Here is a 26,151-nt window from a genome sequence, read left to right as displayed (position 1 = left end):
CGGTTTAAATTGTAGATCGATTAATTGATCGGGCCTCTGAATTATTCGTGGCGGCCAGGTTTCACGGGGATGAAAAGGAAGTTTGGGAGCAATGGGCGCGTCCTCCTTCTGCCATCTCCACCCAGCTTGTTCACTGAAGATGATGATACTCTCTCTCTCTCTCTCTCTCCACCCACACCATCCCCTTTTTCACTTTCTCCATCTTGAACTCTCACACAATGCACGTATAAAGGTGCTCAAAGCCACCCAGTTTACATTGTCTTTTCTTTCATCCCCGCAGGGGCTGGAGAGTCAGGGAAAAGCACCATCGTAAAACAGATGAAGTAAGTCTCAATTAAGCATGGTCCAATAAATCTACAGTGTATACAATCACTGGGCTGCTCTCTGTCTGGAACATATCAAAGACAACAACATGTACTGCAGACATTGATCTAACCTTATGAAATGTTATTTACCTTGCCTGTTTTTTGCCTCTGTGATGCTCACATTAACATTGAATGTAAAGATATACAGTAGGGCTGGCAGATGGGATTGGCTAAGTCAACCACAAAATTTGTTGAAAAAAAATACTGTATGCATCTTATCTACTGTATTCAAAATGTTCACGCCCAGTTTCATTCAAATCATTGGTTGACATGCACTTGCCTATAAATGCAAAAAGTACAGAAAATACAGTGGATCTTTGATAGTCAAACACTCAGAAGGTGATACAACTTTTGTAGAAAATGCACCTCTCAAGCTGCACTTTCGAAACTAAAGAATTTTAAAGTCCAGTTTTAAAGGTCTCATGCCGTCAACATCTTCTCCACTGTTTTATTCATGCTATAGGACAAAATGAGTCTGTGACATGAATAGCCTATGAAAGTCAAAGGACTGAAAAACAAGAGGATTTAATTTTGTTGTGACGTATATTCATAACTCATTATTCAAGTACCCGCCAACTACACCACTTAACTGGGGGAAAATGGCTGAGGGCGAAGGTGCGTCTGCGTCTTTTGCAAAGCTAAAACTTTGCATCAGCTGCCAACCTCAGAGGAGTTGAGGAATAAACTGCTTCGATGTATTTTGGGAAAAACTCAAAAGCTTTTTAAAACATTTTTTTGTGGAGGACAGCTCCATACATGCTACAATTACTGGCTTTGAAGCGACACAGCCACACATCAGTCCCCTCTGGCGGCTGCGAGGTCATGCAGTGTCACCACTGAGGTGGATTTAACGAAACTGAGAACCAGCTGCAGCCGATGGCTTCGTACTGTCAGTCCACTTCAAGGTGCTCGCTGGGCGTCATCTTGGAGAAGAAAAAAAGAAGGAAAAGGTTTCCGCCAGGGCGACTGGCTGCTGTGGCAGCTTTAGAGAGCATCATGGCCATTCTCAAATAAATCCGCACGTAGTTAGGATAGATCTTGTTTTGGTGATTTTGCAAACGGGTGCAAGTGGGTACAACATAGCACATTTAAAAAGGGCATTTTGCACCATCACGGATGTGAACGCAGCTGACTTCATGCACCGCCAATCAAAACGGTGCCTTTCACTACTTTTAAATGTAGCATGCGAGAACTGTGCTGATTACTGTTGACATTGTGGAAAAAGAAATTGATTTGCAATGGATTTTGACATTGCAAAAATCATAAAAATAATGACAAAAGGATTCAAACCAAGTGTTAGTCGAGATAAATTAAAACATAGCTTGCAAATGGGGCCTAAAACAAGAGCGTAAAGGAAAGATCTATTAGAATGCTGCAGTAAACAATAATGTTGACAAAATGATTTTCACCCCACCCCAAAATGGTCAGCTGCTTACACAGACGAATTAACCCTTAAAGGCACAACCTCCCATACCTACACTTTTTCATGAGTGGGATAAAAAACTACCCCAATTAGAATGAATGTTTTATGCTGTAAACTTGAATGTGGGCCACATACGGCCTCGGTAGATGTAAAGTGGGCCGGACCATTAAAATGTTCCATACTCTGCTATTAATGACCAAATTAACATGTCTTTCCTTTGTTTTGGTCTAACGAAGCACAAGAATATTTGGAAAATGTTGAAATGTAATGAACATATCTTTTACAAAATATTTCATGAAACACCTTAGACGTCCTTAAACAAATGTGCAATTTACTTTGATCACTCACATATATGCATTGCAACTGTTCCCACTGATTGTATTAAGGCACACAACGTTATCAAGTAAAATGGTATGGAAAAAATACAGGAATGCATTTTTAAACCATTTACACCTGTGCATATAAAATCTAAATTTAATCCCTGCCTACACCTTACAAACTAAGGAGACTGCTATTAAATGTGTCAAGAATAAAGTATTCACGTCCTTGATAGCGTCTGCTATGTTGGATCTGTCTCAGTGACAGACTGAGACTGCTGTTCGCTTCTTCTCTGATCAAAACAATGTTGTTTTCTACTCTTATCAAAACAGTGTGTCCCCTAGCGGATACTCCATGAATTGCACCTGGTTAAAAATATTCATTCCCTGTCTTTTATGCATTTTTTCACTTTTAAATGATCCTGGGGGCCTGATTGAACCTCCTGGAGGCCGGTTCCGGCCCGCGGGCCGTATGTTTGACACCACTGCTCTAGATGAAAACATAAAGGAATTTTGATAGGCACAATATGGGGACATGCATACATATATCACATACACATTTATCACTGAGTAATCAATAATAGCAGGCCTGTAATCAATAAAAGTAGGCATATAATTATTCCGTCTGATGGGTTAACTTTATTACAGAAAACTGTCAATACTTTGTTTGACAGTAACAGTTTGTTTCTCTAAACAACAAAAGCAATTACTGTATGTTAGCAAGTATTAGTTTAGTTGGCTAGTGTTGCTAAGTACAAAGTAGCAGTTCAAAGATGGTAACCATAGATATGAACATAAGTTTATCGGACACGCCCCTTTTGAGCTGCATGTCTACAACGATGCCTTACTCGGACAGGCAAATTTCCATGTCTATGTGCAGCATGGGCGGCCCGGTAGTCCAGTGGTTAGCACGTCGGCTTCACAGTGCAGGGGCACCGGGTTCGATTCCAGCTCCGGCCTCCCTGTGTGGAGTTTGCATGTTCTCCCCGGGCCTGCGTGGGTTTTCTCCGGGTGCTCCGGTTTCCTCCCACATTCCAAAAACATGCATGTCAGGCTGATTGGACGCTCTAAATTCTCCCTAGGTGTGAGTGTGGGCGTGGATGGTTGTTCGTCTCTGTGTGCCCTGCGATTGGCTGGCAACTGATTCAGGGTGTCCCCCGCCTACTGCCCGGAGATGGCTGAGATAGGCTCCAGCACCCCCCGCGACCCTAGTGAGGATCAAGCGGTTCGGAAAATGGATGGATGGATGGATGGATGTGCAGCATGAAAACTGGCGAAAAAAGATTGCCGGCACATTGTGCTGGATACACTTACAACACTGGACCTATAAATAATGCATCCATCCATTATCTGAGCCGCTTATCCTCACGAGGGTCTGTGGTATGCTGAAGCCTATTTCAGCAATCTTTCATAGATAAAAATATTGTTTGGCTTTCTTCCTCTTTCTAAGTTGTGTATCAATGGCACTTTTTGGCATTGACAAATTAGTAAACCCAATAAAAATCGTTGAGAAATGAGCTACTTGCAACTTCCTTAGATGTGAACATTGCCTGTTGGTTAGCTGGGCTGCTGTATGCTTGCAAGCTGGCCGGTATATCTTGGTCATATCTTTGATGATAGCCCAAAACCCATGGATGTGAAAAATAACTTCATATATTATAACAGCACATATTTTATGAGGTATAAAAGTGATGATAATACATTTATGTTGTTGTGTTGCTGAAATCATGACCTTTGTGGTGATACTTGGATTAGATGTATGTATCAGCAGTCATTGTATACCCGGCGGTCACAATTGATAAAAGTAAATGGTTTTTCGGGTTCACCTTTGCCTCTCCGTGAGCCGTCACCTTACCGTGGTGGAGGGGTTTGTGTGTCCCAATGATCCTAGGAGCTAAGTTGTCTGGGGCTTTATGCCCCTGGCAGGGTCACCCATGGCAAACAGGTTCTAGGTGAGGGACCAGACAAAGCACGGCTCCAAGACCCCTTATGATAAAAAAAATTAAAGGATCTCAGTTTCCCTTGCCCGGACGCGGGTCACCGGGGCCCCCCTCTGGAGCCAGGCCTGGAGGTGGGGCTCGTTGGCGAGCGCCTGGTGGCCGGGCCTACACCCATGGGGCCCGGCCGGGCTCAGCCCGAAGAGGCAACGTGGGTCCCCCTTCTCATGGTCTCACCACCCGTGGGAGGGGTCAAAGGGGTCGGGTGCAATGCGAGCTGGGCGGCAGCCAAAGGCGGGGACCCTGGCGGTCCGATCCTCGGCTGCAGAAGCTAGCTCTTGGGACATGGAATGTCACCTCTCTGGCAGGGAAGGAGCCCGAGCTGGTGTGTGAGGTAGAGAAGTTCCGACTGGATATAGTCGGACTTGCCTCCACACACAGCCTGGGTTCTGGTACTAGTTCTCTCGAGAGGGGTTGGACTCTCTTCCACTCTGGAGTTGCTCATGGTGAGAGGCGCAGAGCAGGTGTGGGCATACTCATTGCCCCCCGGCTCAGTGCCTGTACATTGGGGTTCACACCGGTAGACGAGAGGGTTGCTTCCCTCCGCCTTCGGGTGGGGGGACGGGTCCTGACTGTTGTTTGTGCATATGCACCAAACGGCAACTCAGCATACCCACCCTTTTTGGAGTCCTTGGAGGGTGTGCTGGAGAGTACTCCTGCTGGGGACTCCCTTGTTCTGCTGGGGGACTTCAATGCTCACGTGGGCAATGACAGTGAGACCTGGAGGGGCGTGATTGGGAGGAACGGCCCCCCCGATCAGAACTCGAGTGGTGTTTTGTTATTGGACTTCTGTGCTCGCCACGGATTGTCCATAACGAACACCTTGTTCAAACATAAGGGTGTCCATATGTGCACTTGGCACCAGGACACCCTAGGCCGTAGTTCGATGATCGACCTTGTGGTTGTATCATCGGATTTGCGGCCGCATGTTTTGGACACTCGGGTGAAGAGAGGGGCGGAGCTGTCAACTGATCACCACCTGGTGGTGAGTAGGCTCCGATGGTGGGGGAAGATGCCGGTCCGTCCTGGCAGACCCAAACGTATTGTGAGGGTTTGTTGGGAGCGTCTGGCGGAATCCCCTGTCAGAAGGAGTTTCAACTCCCACCTCCGACAGAGCTTTTCCCATGTTCCGGGGGAGACGGGGGACATTGAGTCCGAGTGGACCATGTTCCGTGCCTCTATTGTTGAGGCGGCCAATCTGAGTTGTGGCCGTAAGGTGGTTGGTGCCTGTCGTGGCGGCAACCCTCGTACTCGCTGGTGGACACCAGCAGTAAGGGATGCCGTCAAGCTGAAGAAGGAGTCCTATCGAGCCTTTATGGCCTGTGGGACCCCAGAGGCAGCTGACGGGTATCGACTGGCCAAGCGGAACGCAGCTTCGGTGGTCGCCGAGGCAAAAACCCGAGCGTGGGAAGAGTTCGGTGAGGCCATGGAAGCCGACTTCCGGACGGCTTCGAGGAAATTCTGGTCCACCATCCGACGTCTCAGGAGGGGGAAGCAGTGCACCACTAACACTGTGTACAGTGGGGATGGGGCGCTGCTGACTTCGACTCGGGACGTTGTGAACCGGTGGGCAGAGTACTTCGAAGACCTCCTCAACTCCACCAACACGTCTTCCTTGGAGGAAGCAGAGTCTGAGGACCCTGAGGTGGGCTCTCCTATCTCTGTGGTTGAAGTCACCGATGTGGTTAAAAAGCTCCTCGGTGGCAGGGCCCCAGGGGTGGATGAGATCCGCCCGGAGTTCCTCAAGGCTCTGGATGTTGTGGGGCTGTCCTGGTTGACACGCCTCTGCAACATCGCGTGGTCAACGGGGAGAGTGCCTCTGGATTGGCAGACCGGGGTGGTAGTCCCTCTTTTTAAAAGGGGGGACCGGAGGGTGTGTTCCAACTACAGAGGGATCACACTCCTCAGCCTCCCTGGTAAGGTCTATTCAGGGGTGCTGGAGAGGAGGGTCCGTCAGGAAGTCGAGCCTCAGATTGAGGAGGAGCAGTGTGGTTTTCGTCCCGGCCGTGGAACAGTGGACCAGCTCTACACCCTTAACAGGGTCCTCGAGGGTATGTGGGAATTCGCCCAACCAGTCTACATGTGTTTTGTGGACTTGGAGAAGGCGTTTGACCGTGTCCCTCGGGGAGTTCTGTGGGGGGTGCTTCGTGGGTATGGGGTACCGAACCCCCTGATACGGGCTATTCGGTCACTATACCACCGATGTCAGAGTTTGGTTCGCATTGCCGGCAGTAAGTCGGAATCGTTTCCAGTGAGGGTAGGACTCCGCCAAGGCTGCCCTTTGTCGCCGATTCTGTTCATAATCTTTATGGACAGAATTTCTAGGCGCAGCCGAAGCGTTGAGGGCGTCCGTTTTGGTGGCCTCAGTATTGCATCCCTGCTTTTTGCAGATGATGTGGTGCTGTTGGCTCCTTCAAACGGGGCTCTCCAACTCTCACTGGAGCGTTTCGCAGCTGAGTGTGAAGCGGTTGGGATGAAAATCAGCACCTCCAAATCTGAAACCATGGTCCTCAGTCGGAAAAGGGTGGAGTGCCCCCTCCGGGTCGGGGGAGAGATCTTGCCCCAAGTGGAGGAGTTTAAGTATCTTGGGGTCTTGTTCACGAGTGAGGGCAGGAGGGAGCGAGAGATCGACAGGCGGATCGGTGCAGCGTCTGCTGTGATGCGGACGTTGTATCGGTCTGTCGTGGTGAAGAAGGAGCTGAGCCAAAGGGCGAAGCTCTCAATTTACCGGTCGATCTACGTTCCAACCCTCATTTATGGTCACGAGCTATGGGTCGTGACCGAAAGAACGAGATCCCGGCTACAAGCGGCCGAAATGAGTTTTCTCCGCAGGGTGTCCGGGCTCTCCCTTAGAGATAAGGTGAGAAGCTCGGTCATCCGGGAGGGGCTCAGAGTCGAGCCGCTTCTCCTCCACATCGAGAGGAGCCAGATGAGGTGGCTTGGGCATCTGATTCGGATGCCTCCTGAACGCCTCCCTGGTGAGGTGTTCCGGGCATGTCCCACCGGGAGGAGACCCCGGGGAAGACCCAGGACACGCTGGAGTGACTATGTCACCCAGCTGGCCTGGGAACGCCTCGGGATCCCCCGGGGAGAGCTGGAAGAAGTAGCTAGGGAGAGGGAAGTCTGGGCTTCCCTGCTAAAGCTGTTGCCCCCGCGACCCGGCCCCGGATAAGCGGTAGAAGATGGATGGATGGATGGATGGGTTCACCTTTGAAATTTGTGGGGTTAGTTTTCGATCCCACCTAAGGAAAACTGTAGTCCCAACACAAAAATTTCAATACCTTAAGAACTACACGAATTACTTACAAGTCCAAATACAAACCCCTCATGTCAAAGAAAACCCATTTGAGGAATACATGAAATATTAAAGAATAAAAATTTAAAAAATAAATAATAAAAAAATATAAAAGATTTTGACCCCATTTATTCACCTGAGGATGAACACTTTAATCAGCCTTTAATCCAGTTGTGATGCCCCCCTCCCAATCCCTCCAATTTCAGTGTTGCATCACTTTACAGACAGTTCAGTGCATTTAGGATTATAATAGGCTTGGCCATAGTGTCATATGAACACATATCACATGAATACATGATTCAGTGGCTCCAGATGAGCCTATTTCTCAGCTGTTAATGGTCATTCTCACAGTGTGGCACATTCTGCACGCTGACTGAAACTCCCAGGGGATTCATTGAATGTACAGTATAGACTTTGCAAGACAGACTATTCTTCAACTGATTGATTCCAGTGGCCTATAATAAACCACTGAAACAAATGAACGGTCATCTCGATAAATACATTCTGCTCATAGTATTGAAATGTCAATTTGCACTCATTATGTGCGGATGTTGGAATAGAATTTTGAAATGATTCTCGTGCTCGTGTAGGAGCCAGTTTTCTTCCAGGTACCGGTAATTTATTTCCATCTGCTTCTGCAGCCTTCTTCTCATTGACAGCCTGGGAGGGCCAAGGTGATGCATTGCCCAGAGAGAGTCTTTCAAAACTGAAATAATTGATTGATTTGGGAATTTTGGAGCCACAGTGTTCATGTCAGCACCACAATGAAGGCTCATTCCTTAAAATGGGTTTGTGACATAATAGAGGGGAAAATGAACAACGCTATGTTGTGTCCTCTATCCTCCTTACATTTCCCTTCAGAAAGGCTCAGTGAGTTCCTGCATTGGATTTGATTCAAATACATAGACTGCATTTTCTGTTGAAGGGATTTGAACATCTTGGGTGCACTTGAGTCACCCCTTAAGTGGGTGTCTGCGTGTGTGTGTGTGTGTGTGTGTTTTATTCAGAGAGTGATACAGGGAGATTAGTTGATTAGATTTGGGTTGAGATTTTATGGTGTCTCTGTTGAGCAAGCACTGTGTGTTGCAGTTGCACATGTGAGCTCAGAAGGAGAATAAGAAGTCCTTCAGAATGATGTACAAAATCAACAATACTTTCACTGATCATGTGGTACAGTGTGAAGAGGGAGACTTGAGAAGGTAATGAATGAACCGCCAATGCATTGCCCATGGAAACATGCTAATGACCTACATGAATTATATGTTTATGGACACACATGTTCCCTGAATATGACATTTGTATTATCTGAGCCAGCATCCTAAGAGACAGTGTGTGTGCATGTGTGTGTGTGTGTGTGTGTGTGTGTGTTTGTGTGTGTGTGTGTGCATGTGTGAGTGCTAAATTTCGATTCCCAGTTATCCTCGTGAAGGAAGCCGCTGAACACAAACAAATAAGGCCTGACAGCTAACGTGACTGAAAAACTGCAAAGGAGTGTGTGCTTAAGTTTTGATAATAACATTAACACATCTCCCATTTTTGACATTCCTGTGCTATCTCTAAGGTTTGATGTCAATATAAGGGCGAAAAATAGCCCACGGGCTGTCAGCTACCCATCCCTGTCCGAGTGTTTGCCTCACAGTTGTGCGGTTTGAGGGACAGATCCCATGATTGTGTGACGTCTGCATGTTCTCCTTCTGCTTGTATGGCTTTTCTTGAAATTGTATGAATGGCAGTTTGAATGTTTGTTCTTTATATATATATATATATATATATATATATATATATTAGAGCTGTCAAATGATTAAAGTATTTAATCTAATTAAAAACACAACTGTCATAATTAACTCAAATTAACTGAAAATTATTTGTGATTACTCACGCATTTTTTATCGTTTCTGAATATCCTTTTATATTTTTTGTCCTATTTTTCCCCATTTTAATGCTCTCATCAACATGGAATCATGAATCAGTTTTCTATGTGCAAAATGCAAATATTTACTGAAATAATTTCGATTTTCAATTTTACATGAACATTTTTCACTTGGAGCAGTTATTCACACAATCTCTCACACAATATTACTGTCCATCAACAACAGTGAAAAAAATATTTTGTCACACAACAGCTGCTTTAACAGCTCTTTTTATGGAATCAAAACAGACCAATATAACATTATAAAGTGCACATCTAAGGTAAACTAGTACTCAGCCTATAGTGGATTTAAGCCGTGGTTGCATACTTTGTTTTTCTCAAGTTTGCTTTGAACACAGCAGTCAGGCTATGTTGATACTGTTGGTCCTTCTTGCGCGGAAGTCTCTTTATGGGTTTGTGTGGACATCATTTCAGATGACTACACTTGGTTCGATGACAACACTGGAGACGTTTTATTTTCAGTGTGGTCGCTTGGTCGCTACCACTGGACCGCTGAACTCTCATGCCTCAGCGCACCGTCGCTGTCAGACGAACACAGAGAAGCTCCACCCCCATTATTTATATGGACACGGAACACGGTAACCTTCCACACAAAATAGTTCCTAACAAGTAACAATTATGTCAGTGGCATACATCGAACTCAACAGAATGCCTGCTCTTTATTCACCAGAGGCTCATCAACCTTGTCTCTTATTTCTCTCCCGAAACAGTGTCTTCTCCCGCTTGGTGTACCTTAGCCTTCTCCGCTACGTACAATTTCTGTTCATAGCTTGTAATGGAGGCTCTCGCTGGCAATCCGTAGTGGAGTCGTTCGATGCAATGCGAATAATTTCAGCTTGAGTCTGGCTGTGGACAATGTTGACAGGCTTGCGTGCAGTAGCCATACATTTAGCTCTGAGTTCAGCAAATATGTTCCTTGTTGTGTTATCCATTTTCTTCGCTTTGAAATGATCCATAGCTGTCTGTCTTAGACGAGGGGGCGGAGTACTCACATCAGCTGTGTGCTTGGCCATTAAGTGGTATTTCAGACTCGACGTTCTATGATGATAGCTCAGTTTGTGACCGCAAAACATACAGGTAACTTTGGTCTTGTCAGTGGAACTATCTGGCAACTTTTTTAAAAGTAAACTTTCCATTCATACACTCTTTAAGTATCCGTTTTCGGTGTCTCGCGCTGCCGTGGCTGGCAAAACAGACATGGGCGTGGACTTCTGCAGCGTGCTTGTTGTTTTGTTTCCGGTTTATTTATAGAGCAACGTATAATCCGCTGTGACGTATGGCGCGTTAATCTTGCGAGAAAAAATTTAATCCCGTTTAAATTCATTTAAATTAATGCCGATAAACACGCGCTAAATGGACAGCTCTAATATATATATATATATATAGGCCCATTTAGTTGACACTGACACCACCCAGGAGGGCCACCCAACTGCCCTCAATTGGTGAGCCAGCAAGCTGACTTGCTCTCTGCCCTCCAGTCCGAACCACTGACCCCCGCCAAATGTTTGGTGTTTGCGGTGCTTTATAAACTATCACCTGTCTCACATCATCTGGAATAGGCTTCTGGGAACCTGAAGGGATAAATCGTACATGGTTCATGGATAGCCATGCCTTCTTCAATTATTAACTGTACTGTACTCTGATTGTAAAACAATAGAGTGCATTGGAATGAGATGCGCAAGGGGAACTGAAGTTCACAGTTGTTTTGCAGCTAACATACTGAATACCAACATTTAGAAATCACACAGAGCTCAGGCACAGCCAGTGCTTTATCACACGGCCGTCCAGCATCCCATTTATACGGTAAGCATATACAGGACTCAAGAGTACCTGCATATATTGTTCTGGCCTTTGAACTCAAGTACGACTCGACAACCATGTCAGCAAAAAGTCAATGCAGATTTCCACTGAATACCACAAACATAAGACCGATACAGCGTACTCTTGGAGCTCCAAATAAATTCAAGAATGTGTTTTTTTGGTTCGATCTGAATAGTTTTCCCCTTAACAAACCGCTGAAAATTTCAAAACAGTTTACTTTCCCCGTCTATATATTGTCTATTTATTTTCATTTTGACATTTTGTTTGACATTCAGTTTCCATTGTAGAAAGCTTACAAACTGGCTTACACCATAAACATTTAATAGACACTTTCATATTCCACAAACACAAAATTAATTATCATACGTCATTTAAATGAGCAGGGATTCATAGAACATATGGTCGAGAAAATGTTTGACTTCCCCTTTATATTTGCTCTCCAATATATGCCTTCCCAACAAGATTAAAGGTGCTCGGCCAAAGGGAGAACAAACATCGGCTCACGGCTGCGATGCTTCCCACAGCCTTCTCCCACTGTCAAGGCTGTGAAGTTGTGTGTATGTGCTTTCTCTCGAATAGGCGATAATTAGGTCTGGGCCTCAGAAGAGGGGAATAAAAGAGAGGTTGGGGGGAAAGTTGGAAAAAAAGTGGGGCTGTGTTTTGTGCTCAAAGGATGGGAGTGTAGAAGACAAGAGGCAGAGAGGGGATAGATGAGGGAGGCTGGGAAAGAGTTTGAATGGCCACTGTCCAGAATGAGGGAGAAGATCAAGTTTGCACAGAATGGGTCCAGGTTCCAGGAACGGGCAAACAGTTTGTAGTTGGAGACATGAAGTTGCAAGAAGGCTTGGGAGAGATCACTTGGGTCAGAAAAACAATGGAGGGGAGAACTGTTCAGGCACCAAACTAAAGCAACAGCAGATGGAGATTTATTCTTGGGCAAAAAAATGGATGTAGAGTATAAAACAAAAAAGAAGAGAACGTCAGAATAATGGCAATCTAGTACTGGGGGGCAAAATCCTCTTTTGAGCAAAAGGAAAAAAAAGGATGGCGAGTACAATACAATGTCTTCATTTATTTAGTAAGCAGGGGGAAATGAAACATACTGCATCACACAGAAGAGGGTTGGCAGTCCAGCTTTCAAGGCCACACCTTCACTGGACTCTGCTCCGTTCTGATAATTATTAGCCTCCTTGTCTGTGGAACAGTTCAACGCATGAAATGGTGGTGGTTGGAAATGGTTATGTTGGCACCAATCTTTGCGCATCTAACTGGTCATCTGAAGGAGTCTGTCAGCCAGATCATCATACTTCATTGGTTAAATATAGCCGTGGGCGTGCTCGTCACCGGAATGATTTGATTGGCTGCTTGAGTGAGCTGTGAAATAACAGCTTGTTATGTGTGTGTGTGTGTGGGTGTGTTATGTTTGCATGTGTCGAACACTTTGCTTATGTGACACCATTTACATTTTCAAAATGCGTACTCATTAGTTTTGTTAATTTCTATTCTATTAAAGTTCGATTTACAAAAAAATGTGCTCATCAGAAAATGGTTAAGATTTTATTTTATGAATCTGCAGCTGAGCACATGCAAGTGCAGTTGAGTGTGGCTTGATGATGATGTGCTGACTCCACGAGTGAAAACGGATAGTTTTTGTGTGGGCCTTGCTGTTCTCACAGTCTTCTTTTTTAGACTTGCTCCGCCCCTGGTAGTCATGGTAATGAAAGCCATACTCGACATTGGCCATTGCAATTGACAGTGGGTTAAGCAGTGGCTCATTTACGACAAATAGAATTAAAACAAATAAATAAATAAATACTTTGCCCAAGGCCTTTTTTTGTATTGTTCTGTTGGACTTATGAATAAAGTCTCATGGGACAAAAACACTGTGATTGGCTGGCAATCAGTTCATGGTGTACCCCATCTACTGCCCGAAAACAACTGGGACGGGCTCCAAAACAGCCCGCGACCCTTCTGAGGATAAGCGGATCAGAAAATGGACGGATAGATAAAGGGAGGGGGCAAAAACAGTGTTGCTTTTGATGATTAATCCAAACTGGGTATGTAGTTGTATGTTTACTTGGGCTGCGGTTTATTTCTCTACATATACACACTGCAGCCTCTTTAAGCACACCTACGATTGACTGTACTTTGAGTCCGCCTTATTTATTTATCTGGTGAAACATACTATGATTATAGTTCCTTGCTGTATTTATCATTTTAATGTCTATTTTGTTTTTGTTCTCTCCCGCTGTTTTCCTATTGTGTGCAAAGCTTCTTTTTGCTCTACGTTGAAAATGTCTTTCAGCAGCTAAATGAGACCGGTTCAATATTATTTTGTTTGTTTGAGTATTTTTCAGTGTGAGGCAGATTTAGACAAAAAGCAAGATGGCATGAGTGCATCTCTACCCACTTTTGTATTTTTGTGCTACTCTTGATCGTGTCATGTGATTGTGGTCTTTTTGAGCAACTGCCTTGGACCCATTTGCCTGATTCAATATCAGTCACGCTGTGAGACAATGTAGTCTTTTTATAGTGATGGTGGTCAGCTGACAGAAGTGGCTTTGTGGTTTGTGCATAAAAGAGGATTCAGTTGTGCGCTTGTTTCTGTATTTGCATCTCTTTTTGCAGAAGTACACTCACCAAACATATCAATGCAACACTTTTGTTTTTGATTTTAAAGTATATGAAATGAACACAAAGTGTCCAATTTAATGTATGAAAAGACAGCGGATGAGTGAACACTTAACCAGAATGACACTAATAAATGCCAGGTGAGGAATATAAAGGTGCAGATGAATTTGAATTTGAATGCACCGATCAAGAGAAGAAAAAAAAGTTGCATTTGAGACTTGAGTAAAGCTTTAGTAGGGGCAGAGAACCTATCATTAATTTCACTGAAATCATTCTGTCCATATTTTACTTCAATGTATGGACAATGGAAGCAAGAAGGAAAGTCTGTTTAATTCAGTCCAATATAAATTCAGCCGACAGAATTCTAAATGTACCTTTGATGCCTGTCAAAAGTTCAGTTGCTTTTGTATTTTATGATGTAGTCCAGAGCAACACTATCTTGAAGTCAAGTCTTGATATTCCAAAGGAACATTGGGAATTCTTTTAAATTATTTCTCACAGCCCTCTTGCGTTGAATTGCACTGCGTTATGTCATATCTGTCTCTTCAGACCTCATTTTGGCAGTCATGTCCAGAAAACCACGTAGGAATTCAGTGTTTCTTCCATATGATTTTATAGAAAGCATGCAGGACTGTAATTTGTAAAAACGAGTCGACTGAATGAATTTCAAGGTCAAGGTCAAGGTCATCTTTATTGTAAAATATGCTTTGTGTATGACATGCAGCATAGATGAAATTTCTTCCTCTCGATCCTCCTCAGTGCAAACATGCAAACATGTTGTGCATTAAACACACAGCTAAGACAAGATAGCAGCTAATGTAATGTAATGTATTTTTTTAATAACTTGAAAAGGTTTCATATTATTATTTATAGATCGAGCCATCCATTTTACTGCCTGTCTTGTTCAGGGGGAGCTGAGTCAAACTCAGCTCATTTATGGTGAAAACCAGACAACACCCAGTATTGATTAGTCAATCGTTAGGCGTCTCTGAATGAGGCATTGGCTGAGGTTTGACCCCACGGCAGTTCCACAGCTATCCTAACGGCACCAGTGTGCTATTAGCAAGTTTTAGGAAATGAAAGGTAATGAAATAAGTAAACCGAAAAAAACCCCATTTTCCTTTACGAATTACAAAGTAAAATAAAAATGAAAATGCTACATTTCATGTTTAAAACTGACTAAAACTTCCTAGAATTATAGCAAAAAGGTTAGTTGTTTTTGTCTTTGGCAATCCCTTTAATACATAATCCTTTTAGGTCGATTTTAAATGAATCGGTGTTAGCCAGACACACTACCGGGTAAGTCCTGGCTTCTTATTTATTTATTTATTCATTTTGCTTAAATGTCCACATGAGTTGTGGATGGCAGTGCTGGACAAAAATCAGTGCTCATCATTTAATACTCAGTTTTTCGTTTGAGGTTTTTTTGTTGTTGTTTGTTGACTGGTAGATCACGGTATACTCACCAAAGTGCAAGACAATTCTTAGACACTGACCCCAAAATTATGTTTAAATGCTATACTTGCTTGAATTACAACATACAATATGCGTTTTGCTTTTTATAATATGCAATATAATCGAGCTTTCCTTGGTTACCATGATAAACGTTGATTATAAACCTTTAAAGTAAGTAACTCACTTTCACTCAGGGGAGGACACATGAAGTGAATAATTATAGTTTGACCTTGCATCGGAGACAACTGGGATAAAATCTATGACATCATGTCTGCTTCCTTACAACTGCCTCTCCAAATATGAATTTTAGTCATTTATTTCCCAATGACCCAGTTTGCTGATAATGGAACATATTCATATTTTTGTTTCTCTTTTCTTGTTCAACATCTTAGTGGTACTGTACTTCCAACCAGAAATACATTCATGACTTCAATATGTTTGTGCAGGCTCTACGTCAAATTAACACAACACCAAATGGCCATGCAACATTCAAAAAAAAAAAAAAAAAAAACCTTCTAAACTTAGGTAGGTTATGTAATACATTATTAGGCATTCAAAAGTGTGTTTTTGTATTTTCACATTCATGTGTGGTTATGGAGTTACAACTGGGGTCTAGCTTTCTGTGACCATGCATAGGATTAGATGATAATATTGAACACTGTTGAGAAAGCAAAGATTATCAATTTTTTTTAAGAAGAAAAAATGACAAAATAGGCCATTCATTGAAGGTGCGCCTCATAATCTAGTGCGGAAAATACGGTACCGTGTTTCCATTCAAAGAACATAATTATACAACTGGCAGATACATTTTTAGAATGATGCATGCAAAATGAGTCTGTGCAAAGTGCAGAAACATTTTAATTTGTAGGCAAGACAATATGTTTGTCTCATGCTGTGGTGGTTTTCAACTAGCAGTGAATTAAATACGCTATATCTGGCCCTGTAATATTTTCCCGGTTGAACATCTGTGTGTCCAAGTTAAAACATGAGATTTTGCCACCCACAAGGAAGCGGTGTCAAACGTAAATTAAAGATGCATTGAAAAGTGTGGGATGCAAGATCAGGACTGAACCATTAGGGGCGCAACGACTGAAAATCCTGACAGCGGGTGGTATCATATTCTAGAAACTACACTATGCTGTCTACCTATTAAGATGCTATAATGGGAAAACACGATTATTATATCAGATTTGGTCGTAGGCGCAAAAGCTTTAGCAGGGAAACCAAGACTTCACTCTCCTCAACCAGTTCTTCTAGCTTTTCTGGTGGGATCCTGCATTCTCAGGCAAACCGGAAGACGTAGCCTCTCCAATATATCGCTGTGGGAAAGCCTGGACACGTTATGGAGAAAATTATTTCATCCGCTTGCATCCGTGGACATGTTCTTTTGGTCATGACCCACAGCCCCAAGACCATAGCTGAGGGTAGGAATGTAGACTGCAATAAATCGAAAACGTTGCCTTTTGGCTCAGATTATTTTTTACCACGACTGACCGATACATCACTGCAGATGCTGTCCAGCTGTGAATTTCCTGTTTCATTCTTCCCTCACTTGTGAAGAAGACCCCAAGATATTTCTCCGGCACTCCACCCTTTTCTGTCTGGAGAACCCTTGTCTCTGATTTGGAGGTGTTGATTCACATGCCAACTGCTTCAAACTCAACTGTGATCCAATCCAGTGAGAGTCGAAAATCGCAGCTTGATGAAGCTAACACAAGCACATTGTATGCCAAAAACAGAGAGGTAGTACCGAAGTCACCAAACCAGACCCTCTGAACACCTCGACTGTGCCTACAGATTCTGTCTATATAAAGGTTGTGAACATAATCAGTGACAAAGGGCAACCTTGGTGGACTCAAACCATCGCTGGAAATGAGTCTGACTTCGTGCCAAACTCCACAGGGACTGCACAGCCTGTATTGGTGGACCCCGTACTCCTGGAGAATCCTCGACAGGAATTCCCAAAGGAATTGTCGAATGACTTCTCCAAGTACAAACATACGATGTAGACTGGTTGGGCTAATTTGCATGCACCCTTGAAGACCTTGCTGAGTGTGTGGAGCTGGTCCACTGTTTCATAGCCAGGAGGAAAAAAAACACTACCCCTCCTGAATCTGAGATTCAACTTCCCGACAGACGCGCCTCTCCAGAGCCTCTGAGTAGACCTTCCCAGGGAGACAAAAGAGCGTGAATTTGTCCCGGAGGCGTTCCCATATAACTGCCACTTCCCCAAGCCATCATCATACGTTTTTGTAACACATTTAAACATTGAATATGTTTTTGGAGGACACATATTTAATAACCCCTCATGCACTTCAATCTGTCAACCCTTGTGGAAAAAGCTTCTGTTTGTGTACTTTTGAGATTAGTGTTGTAGAGGCGACTTCAGTTGAAATCTTTCATGACATCGAATGACATCTCTAAGTACACTAAACAGACAGGTTTGCATTTAAATTTGGTGATCATATAATCTGCTTCCTATTTTACCTCAAGGACACCCTTTTCTTGACCAAATGCGGTTGCTGGCAAGAAGCCAGGATCTGCTCTCTTCCACTACTACAGCCTATATTTGGAGGCACTGGTGAGTGATGCCTGCCATCCAGTGAACAATGTTATTGCACTGTGAAGAACGCTGAATCCAATAGATCAGCAGCAGTAAACATTTTTAGTTTCAAAAATTAATCGAGGTCCACTACGAGTGTGGGCAGCCCCTAAGCCGCAAGGTGTCCATCTGCTGCTCTAGCACAAGGCCATCAATATAAATCAGTCAAGTAAAAACTGATCATGCCTTCTTGTGCCACATGATGGACTGTATACTGTTGCACTTCTGCACAAATATCCGTTGAGCGCTGTCGATCGATGTACACAATATGTGCAAGTCTTCAAGGTAGGAAGCTGCTTCAGATGAACACAATTGGCATGCACAAGAGGATGTATACCCATCTCCAAATTGTTTCACTGAGTTTTTTTTTTCAAACCTTACTGGCCATTTTGCTGAACAGATGGAAAATGTTACAACCTGAACCAATAACATTCTCTATCCACCCTCAATCAACATCCCTGAGAAATATGTCACTAAAAATAGTTTTATGGGTGTTTAAAAGAATAAATAGGTCCTGCACTCAGAGCAGAGAGGTGTTTGTGAAAGGACAGTATGTTCCGTCAGGATGTTGCTGCTTGACCCAAATGTGTGATGCCAGTGAGTAATGCCAGATTACAAAGTGACTGAGGCATGCATTTCAAGTTATGTATCTGAGTTAGTTTATCAGGGCTGAGGGCCATATTAATGACACTCTTATTTATAGCTTCTTTTGTCAGAATTTGGTTCTGCCATGATCTATCTTATGCCCATTAAGATTAATTCTCCCCCATTTACATACAGAAACACATGAAATGTGTTCGTAACGATATACAGAAACGTTGACAGGAGTTGCTCAGTTTGCTCTTTGTCACAAAGGGCTCTGTCGACACAGACTGCAAATGGATTAGCTGTGCAACATAGTGATAAAGAGGCAACCTCAAAGAGTCTTGTGGTTATATTAGGACAAACAATGGTGTCAAGTGACAATGCAAAACAGAACCAAGATAGGGACGTAGTTGCGCGGCGCACTGTGCAGGCTTTGTGTGTGTATCAGCGCATGTGTCTTCACATGAGTGCCTGTGAGGAAAGAATGGAGGGGATAATAGGAAATATGGCGCACTTTTCCATTGCAGGTTCCAGAATGGCCTGCCTCCGCTTTGCCCCAGCATTGCTTGGCCTGGCCTGGCTTCCTTTGTTGTCAGTACCCTAAAAAAGTGTCATGGAAAGTGACCGAAGTGCAGGGAATTAGTGCTGGGCGATGTGAATGAAAAGTTTCTTGCAATAAAGTGTTTCATGTCACTTGATATTGATAAGTGTTTCTTTTCGTACCTACTGCTCGTCAAAATAAGAGCAAGTATTAAATGGGTTAAAGATGAACTACAAGAAAACAGATTTTCAAGGAAGAAACACACATTGTGTCACGTAGCAAGGTGGTGGTGGACCCCAAAAAGCAGGCAGGAGGGAGGAGCAGGGTGTATTTGAAGAATTGTATTTAAAACAAAGAAAACCACATCCAAAACAAACAAAGTCCAAAGTATCAAACAAAAACCATGACTAAAGCTAAAACATAATGAACTAAACATGACAGAAACTAAGAGCAAACAGCAACACACATGACAGTAGCAAGAGCAACAATGACCCAACACCGAGTGTTCGGGCAGGAGTCCTTTTATACAACTAATTACCAAATGACCAACAGGTGTGCAGCTGCCGGGGGAGCCCTACAGTGCCACCTGTTGGTCCCTAAACCGAATCATGACACATTGTAGTCTACTGTTTTATTTATATACATACACACACACACACACAACCCTTGTGAGGATAAGCAGATTAAAAATGGATGGATTGGATGGATGCATATATCTGTGTGGGCGGCACGGTGTTCAACTGGTTCGTACATCGGCATCACAATGTTCGATTCCGGGTCTCAGCCTTCCTATGTGCAGGTTGCATGCTCTCCCCCGTGCCTGCGTGGATTTCCTCCCACATTCCAAAAACATCTAAGGCAGGTTATTGAGCACTCTAAATTGTCCCTAGGTGTAAATGTGAGTGAGAATGGTTGTTTGTCTATGTGTGCCCTGCGAGTGGCTATAGCCAGTTCAGGATGTACCTCTCCTACTGCAGGAAGGCAGCTGGGATAGGTGCCAGCATGTCCGTGAGGTTAAGCAGCTCAGACAACGGATGGATGTACAGTACATATATATTTTACACTGATGTTGAATTGCACAGCAAAACATATTGTTGAAGGTGTGACATGACTTGTAATATGAATATATTGACAATATTAAGTCAGCGGCGGCCCGGTGGTCGAGTGGTTAGCGCGTCAACCTCACAGTGCAGAGGTTGTGGGTTCGATCCCGGCTCCACGGTGGCATGTTCTCCCTGTGCCTGCTTGGTTTTCTCCGGGTACTCTGGTTTCCTCCCACATTCCAAAAACACGCATAGCAGGCTGATTGAACACTCCAAATTGTCCCTAGGTGTGAGTGTGAGCGGTGATGGTCGTTCGGCTCTGTGTGCCCTGCGATTGGCTGGCAACCGGTTCGGGATGTCCCCCGCCTACTGCCCGAAGACAGCTGGGATAGGCTCCGGCACACCCCGCGACCCTTGTGAGGACAAGCGGATCAGAAAGTGGATGGGTGGATGGATGGATATTAAAGCCTAAAATTATGTAAAATATGTAAACAGCAGATAATTGAGACCAAACAAGAAGTCACGATGCGCCACAGCCCACAGGATTACTGATGTAGGTTTGAGAGACACCCTGAGACGAACATGGTGTCATGTCTTGGTTAAATCACCCATATGTCTGCTTGTCTGTCCATCTGTCTGGCTCGGTGTGAAATTAAACTACGTTTCGGGTCACTGTCCAGATTATGTCAAGGCAAAGTGAAGATGTAAACACACACACACACACACACACACACACACACACACATTTGACGCTCACACGTGCAGCTCTTTGCTGACAGAAGGGCTTGGAGAGTCGCTAATGAGAAAAGGTCCTCATGCATGAGAACTCAAATCAGCAGGCCAGATTCTCAGGCACACACACTTGGACACGCACACACAACATTTAAGCCTTTGCTTCCTTGAATTGGTCTTTGTGTTTGTCATTCTTCTGGAGTCAAAGTAATGTGATGATCAAATTAAAACCTTGATTTATTTTGTGATGTTACCAGAGGATTGTCTTTAAATATCTACAGAATATTTTAGCTTTCATTCTATTTTGTTATATTCATTGACACTATAGAATAGCTTGAATAAATCGGACTGCTTTACAGTGGTCGTATGGTTGCTCAATTCAATGCAAACGCTTGTTCCAGATTCACATGACCCTGTTGAGAAAAATACTGAAAAAATACTTGATCAAAGATTGTTTCATGTTTCGTAGTGTTGCCAATTGTATAATGCATGATATGTCACGCCTTTTTTAAAAACCAGTGTTAAATACTGTACATTTGTGTATAAATGCGTGAATTGGCCCTCTCTCAGGAAGATAACTGCTGTCTGACACTGTAAACGTTGCACTGAAACTCAAGAACACAAATATCCAGCCATCCATTTTCAACACCGCTTATCCTGAACAGGGTCGCGGGATTTGCTGGGACTTCAGGGGACAGGCAGAATAACCCCTGAACTGGTCACCAGCCAGGGCACTTATAGAAACGAGCAACCATACACACCCACATTGACACCGTCACTGAGTGGGAACCGATTCCATGGGAACCGATTCCATGCTGCCCGCACACAAGTCAGGCGAGTGTACCACTACACCATCTGCGACTAAGATCACAAATATTGGATCTATATTGCAAAAGCAAATGGTTATATCACAAATTACACAAAGCATACTTTTTTTCATCCTCTGTCTCTCCTTGCAACTGTCTGCCTGGAAAACATTGTTGTGACTGTATGTCCTTGTCTTCCTGGAAGGGAAAGACTGCATGACATTTAAAACAACAGACAAGGCTGCTGCTGCTGCTGTTAAATGTCATCTTCCTCCTCATTGTTCTATCATTGTTTTTAGCCACTCATGTTGCTCTGACTTATTTTAATTTGTGGTGTATTATATTCATGATCCTAACCCTTTATGTGACCCCAGCACATAACATCCATGACTAAATCTGTACTTTTAATATCGTACTAATACTGCATACACTTGTTTTCATCCTATCAAATGTGGTGCATTAGATTTACAGTATGTTTCCACTGACTAATTTGTTGGCTTGTCTGTCTTTAGGATCATCCACGAGGACGGTTTCTCTGGTGATGATGTAAAGCAGTACAAGCCTGTTGTTTACAGCAACACCATCCAATCTCTGGCTGCCATTGTCCGTGCCATGGATACACTAGGCCTTGAGTATGGAGACAAAGAGCGGAAGGTGAGTCCTTGTTCTTAATTTGCACCATGCATCAATATGCAGCATGCTGTATATAATTGTGTGCCCAATCACACAAAAATGAGTGCAAACTTACATCTAATGTTGTACATATTGCCAAGCTGAATGAAGCTAAATGGAGAAATTAATTAGCCTGGATCACCGTAGTCTACTGCAAGGGCCGAGGGACATTTTTGGCAGCGTCACAGTCTTTAAAGCTGCATTGTTCTTTCATCAGGTTACAGTCATTACCTGATATAGAAAACAGCACAGTCAACATATACAGTATGTCAATTGCCGACAAAAGCATGCTCTTCCACAAATCACTATCGTATTCTCAGGACCATATGGCGCACTGTATTAAAAGGTAGCAGAACACTGAGGTTAACATTAACGTGCCAGCATGTATTCTAACCATGTCCCGTATCATCTGGATCTGAGGTACTTTGGGGTCACTGTTTTATAAATCTGCTACTTGAAAATCCATGATTATGAGCGATCTCGGTTTTGGACTGCTCCATACTGAAGAAATGTACTGAGCGTTTTTTTATGGATGAGAACACATTGTTCTGTGAAATATGCCTGCTTACCACAAGGAGAACAAATGTTCTCCTAAGTGACTTTTTATTTGCTTTCTATTGAATTTGATTCAATCATCTCCTCACATGCAGCAGCGTAGCAAACAGAAGGGTACACTCCCAATGCATTCACCACACGCCACGGGCTTATAGCTGCCGCATGATTCAAGGACTCATGCAGCTAAAACACTATCTGTGCTATCTATACTACTTATCTGTTGCTGATACCTTTTCAATGTGACCAATAAATGTGGCTTTACTATTTTGTCTCCCTCGCTTCTCATCTTTGATTATCAGCTGGAGGTAGTGAAGTATTTGTTGTTAATGCCCTTTTCAGACATTTTATTGCATGAAGCAGAAGAGACAGATTCTATTATTTGCCTCATGGTATAAGAAAATTGAAACTCATTTTTAAATGTCAATACGTATTGAGATAATCATGTGAGACAACAATGCTGCAAAATTGCACCATCTAATGTTTCCTGTTTGTGTGATGGAGTGAAAAAGAGGCAAAGGCAAAAAAAAAAAAAACATGGGAGTGCTGCATTCTGCAAACATACAGTATATATACCTTGTCGTAGTTTGGCAACACACTACCACCTTTGCTTTTTAGCCACAGGTTATATGAAATTATAAATATAATGTACCTTATGAAACACACACACACACACACACACACACAGTCCGTATATATTTATACAGCCTACTTATATGAAATTATAAATATAATGTACCTGATGAAACACACACACACACAGTCTGTATATATTTATACAGGCCTACATACATATTATCTATTATCCTTCATATCAATGCGTATAAGAGATTGTTGAATTAGCATACACTCGTGTTTAGCATTCAAACGTTTAACAAGGATGCACTACTGTTTACGAAATCTCGTGGCTATAACTTTGTTAACTTGCTGCACTGGTTTAGTTATAAAAAGTCTATAGCTGTCTCATGATTAAATAAATATTATGGTTATATTAATAATACAAAGCCTCAAATTCTAAAAGTTGCTAAAAAAAACAGCAACAAAAAGCCTTTAAATTCACACTTTGAGGTTGATGGGCCATGAAAGAAAAGGGCAACCATGGGTGCTTCTTTCAAAAGGTATCCTATTTGGATAATTTTATTTATTGAAAGAAAAGGACAACAATGAAGACAATTTGGATACGCTGGGGTTTTTTTTCTTGATGCTTTGACAATGTATAAGATTGTGACTCCCAAAATGAATTGATTAGCACTCAGACTCGGGTGCAAACAAAACAAATGTGATCGGGACATCCTTACTGATAACAACAATCAAATAAAAGGTGTCCTGGCTGAAAGAAGACAGAAATAACAACACCATCGCCCATATTGGACCGTGGCTCTACCATCCAAATTATTTTGAAGCAGTTAAAAAGGTGCACCGACTACATACTGTCTCATTGCTGTAAAATTATAAAACCAAATCTCATATTTGTCAATCGTCATATTTATTTATTTTTGGTATTTGGTGGGGCGCCTTGGTTATTGAGTGACCGATGTTCTTCCCTTTGAATGCTGAATATGCCAATGCCAGCATGATTCATCTCATGAATGCCAAAAACTACTGTGAAGCCCCAGCCAAAAGTCCATCACTCCAATTAAATTAGTCCGCGCCTCTTAAGCCGCTAAATCCTAGATCACACAAAGAAAAGCATCAGTTCCGTGACCAAGGAAGCAAAGGATGAAGGTTAATTGGACTTGTAATGTCTACTAACACACAATGCTGAATTACAAAAATTGACTGATTTTAACACCCCAAAATGAAGTTATGAAAAAAAACACCAGAACATGAAATAGTCTCTTAATTTGGAATGTGGTTGTGTTTCAGTTTTACTTGGCAAAGCGAGCCATGTCTCCCTCTTGATCATGGGTGTCAAGCATACGGCCCGCGGTCCGAAACCGGCCCCTGAGGAGGTTCGATCAGGCTCACAGGATAAATTAAAAGTGAAAAAATACATAAGAGACACGGAATGAATATTTTTAATCAGCTCCAATTCGTGGATCATCCGCTAGGGGGAACACTGTTTTGATCAGAGTAGAAGACAACATTGTTTTGATCAATGAGGAAGACAACAGCAGTCTCAGTCTGTCACTGAGACAGAACCAATACAGCAGTGAAAGCCAGCTACCTAATTGCTAGCGAAATAGCATTAGCATCAAAGCCGTATTCCGACGGTGACTTTGTTAACCAACCCTTATGCCCTTCGAAAAAAGCTGATACCGAACCTACGCGTTTTACAATTTTGTAAATGATGTACGTTGTGTTATACAAACATAGCTTTTTTTTTTTCAAACACTCAAAATGTTCAGCGGGATCTGTGCTATCCATACATATATAGTTTATATTAATTCCTTGGGATTTTTTGCCCTTTATGGACAATAAAGCAGTTCTGTGCTATGACACTTCAAAGAAATATTGCATTCTTTGTAAACGGTGGACTATGAGGGCGATGCATGATGAAGGCGGTTGAACTTGTCTGTCCCAAGAAGCGAGAAGCTTTTGCCAATATTAGCCTGATGAGGAATACTATACCAGAGAGGATTTCGGACCTATCAGCAGATTTAGACAGCCAATTGAAACAGAGAGTCAAGTTATTTTGTCAAATGTTTTGTCAAAGATATGTTCATTAAATTTCAACATTTTCTGAATGTTCTTGTGCTTCCTTCTACCAAAACAAAGGAAAGACATGATATTTTGGTTATTTATAGCAAAGTATGGTATAATTTTAATGGTCCGGCCCACTTGACATCGACCGAGGCCGTATTTGGATCACACTGTGAAATGAGTTTGACACCCCTGCTCTGGATGAATACACTGCATGAGGCAATATGAGGCACCATTATGATCTGAATGCATTTTGGCATGCATTGAATTCAGTATTTATTCCTCCCATGTCTCAATCAGAGTTTTTTTTTTTTAATCATTCCAGTCCATCTAATGTCTGTTACAAGATGTGTGCAGTTACAGTATTTTTGCTTACATAATCTATAAATCGCTGAAAGATGTTGATGATGATGGTTCAACAATTAAAACGTCTATCCTAGGTTTTATGTATGTATTGTTTATTTTGACATAAAGGTTTAATTAAGAAGGCCAATCCCATCTGCAATGTAAACCACCTCACACATTTTGTTTCTCGCACACACAATTGCACTCTGGTACGTCCCTGAGTCATTGTCTCTAACCTTTACGAAAGGTACCCTGTTTCTAATTGCAATGAGATCATTGATACTGAGCAATGGAGACTAAAATAACAGCACGTATGTTGATTTTGACACAATATATACCTATGTGTGTTTGTGTGTGCTGACATTTGTATAATACAATGTAGTATTGCAATTCCTG

At 42.8% G+C, this 26,151-nt stretch overlaps 1 protein-coding gene across 4 annotated transcripts in view; it reads left to right on the top strand.

The window, feature by feature from the left end:
* Positions 1–26,151, top strand: part of gnao1a (guanine nucleotide binding protein (G protein), alpha activating activity polypeptide O, a) — a 103,791-nt gene that overhangs the window by 900 nt on the left and 76,740 nt on the right. For all 4 annotated transcript variants that reach the window (XM_086110014.1, XM_086110017.1, XM_086110016.1 and 1 more), the window contains exons 2-3: positions 281–323; positions 22,056–22,197. In XM_086110014.1, the coding sequence (XP_085966140.1) occupies positions 281–323; positions 22,056–22,197 (185 nt within the window). The remainder of the gene's footprint in view (positions 1–280; positions 324–22,055; positions 22,198–26,151) is intronic.

Source organism: Hippocampus guttulatus, chromosome 4 (assembly GCF_054856545.1).
Source record: "Hippocampus guttulatus isolate MCC_2025c chromosome 4, RoL_Hgut_1.0, whole genome shotgun sequence".
NCBI classification, from domain to species: Eukaryota; Metazoa; Chordata; class Actinopteri; order Syngnathiformes; family Syngnathidae; genus Hippocampus; species Hippocampus guttulatus.
The sequence above is the reverse complement of the archived record's forward strand: the minus strand, read 5'-3'. Positions and strand labels throughout refer to the sequence as shown.